Source organism: Buceros rhinoceros, unplaced genomic scaffold (assembly GCF_000710305.1).
Source record: "Buceros rhinoceros silvestris isolate BGI_N320 unplaced genomic scaffold, ASM71030v1 scaffold20926, whole genome shotgun sequence".
Taxonomy (NCBI): Eukaryota; Metazoa; Chordata; class Aves; order Bucerotiformes; family Bucerotidae; genus Buceros; species Buceros rhinoceros.
Genome location: NW_010417317.1, coordinates 719 through 2,127, shown reverse-complemented (window position 1 = coordinate 2,127; position 1,409 = coordinate 719). Strand labels below are relative to the sequence as shown.

The following is a 1,409-nucleotide window of genomic DNA, read 5'->3' as shown; positions in this document are numbered from 1 at the left end:
GCTGGGGGACCAAGTGGCCATCAGCCCTGGCAGGACCCCGAGCCCCACCCCCAACCCTGCCCAGCACCACCTCCAGGCCCCAGGTGGTGGCATGGTTACCCCGCTGGCCAATGGTCTTGCCAGTTATGCACACAGCAAGCCAGTGACTGGCTAGAAGTTAGCACACACCCTCCCCCACTGGTTGTCTGGGATAGCCCTGACGGCTGATTGGCTGTAGGTGGTTGCACCTACCGTAGATGTACATGATGGCCACACACATGATGCAAGAGATGATGACCAGGGAGAAGCTGGCAGCATAGTTGTCCATCAGCAGGAGCCAGTAGATGCCCGCCTGCAAGAAGGACCTGTTAGCACATCTGCCCCAGCAGTACCAGCAACAGCACAGGCGTGCTGCCATGGCAACTAACAGCCCGTATCACCACCATGGGTTGGCATGGCAACACTTAGTCTAGATACAATCACCAACGTCGGCATGGCAACACCAGACCCAGGGTGTCACCACCACCAGCAGGGTGGGCATGGCAACAATGTGGACATGGCTGGTGGTGTCACTGTGGCAAGTGTGCCATGGCAATGCCGCAGACACAAGGCACCCATCACCATAGTCCCACCTGTGGTCACCTACCTGCGTGGTGAGTGGGATGCCCAGCAGGAAGCCTGCCACAGCCACCCCTAGTGTCACAAAGGTCTTCCTGCGGATGATCCACTCGTTGCCCACCTCATCCACGATGGCCATGACCAGCGTCTCCAGCAGGCAGAACTGTGCATGGGGTGGAGGGGCAGTGCATCACCACCTCGGCCTCACCACGCCATCCCACACAACATGACGACACCACCCCACCACACACCTACCTGTGTGCCCAGCCCCAGGAGGATGAGCATGAAGAAGAAGAGGATGGACCAGAGGGGTGAGATGGGGAGCAGGGTGAGGGCCTCAGGGTAGGCAACGAAGGCCAGTCCAGGGCCGTGGTCAGCCACCTTGGAGACATCCACACCCAAATGATTGGCCATGAAGCCCAGGATGGAGAAGATGACGAAGCCAGCGTAGACACTGGTGGCGCAGTTGGTGATGCTGATGATGATGCTGTCCCTGTGGGGAGAAGGGTCAGGACCACCAGCAAGCTCGTGGGACAGGGGGACCGTAGCTGGGCACTCACCGGTAGCAGTTGTTGTGGAACTTGTTGTAGGAGGCCATGGTGATGAGGCCACCCCAGGCACAGCCCAACGAGTAGAAGATCTGTGAGGCAGCATCACCCCACACCTGCAGGGGTGAGGTGATCAGTGCTGTGCCCCCCCAGCCCCACTGCTCCTTGGCCACCCACCACCCCTTGTACTCACTCACCTTGGCGTTGAGGATCTTGTCCCACTGGGGTGTCAGGTAGTACATGATGCCGGCGAGGGCCCCCTCC

General features: G+C 59.9%; 1 protein-coding gene across 1 annotated transcript in view; it reads right to left on the bottom strand.

Moving 5' to 3' along the window:
• Positions 1-1,409, bottom strand: part of SLC6A9 (solute carrier family 6 (neurotransmitter transporter, glycine), member 9) — a gene marked incomplete at its 5' end in the record, with an annotated part of 2,741 nt that overhangs the window by 617 nt on the left and 715 nt on the right. Inside the window, 5 exons of the mRNA XM_010138166.1 lie at positions 232-331; positions 626-760; positions 853-1,090; positions 1,158-1,261; positions 1,343-1,409. Coding sequence (XP_010136468.1) covers positions 232-331; positions 626-760; positions 853-1,090; positions 1,158-1,261; positions 1,343-1,409 — 644 coding nt within the window. The remainder of the gene's footprint in view (positions 1-231; positions 332-625; positions 761-852; positions 1,091-1,157; positions 1,262-1,342) is intronic.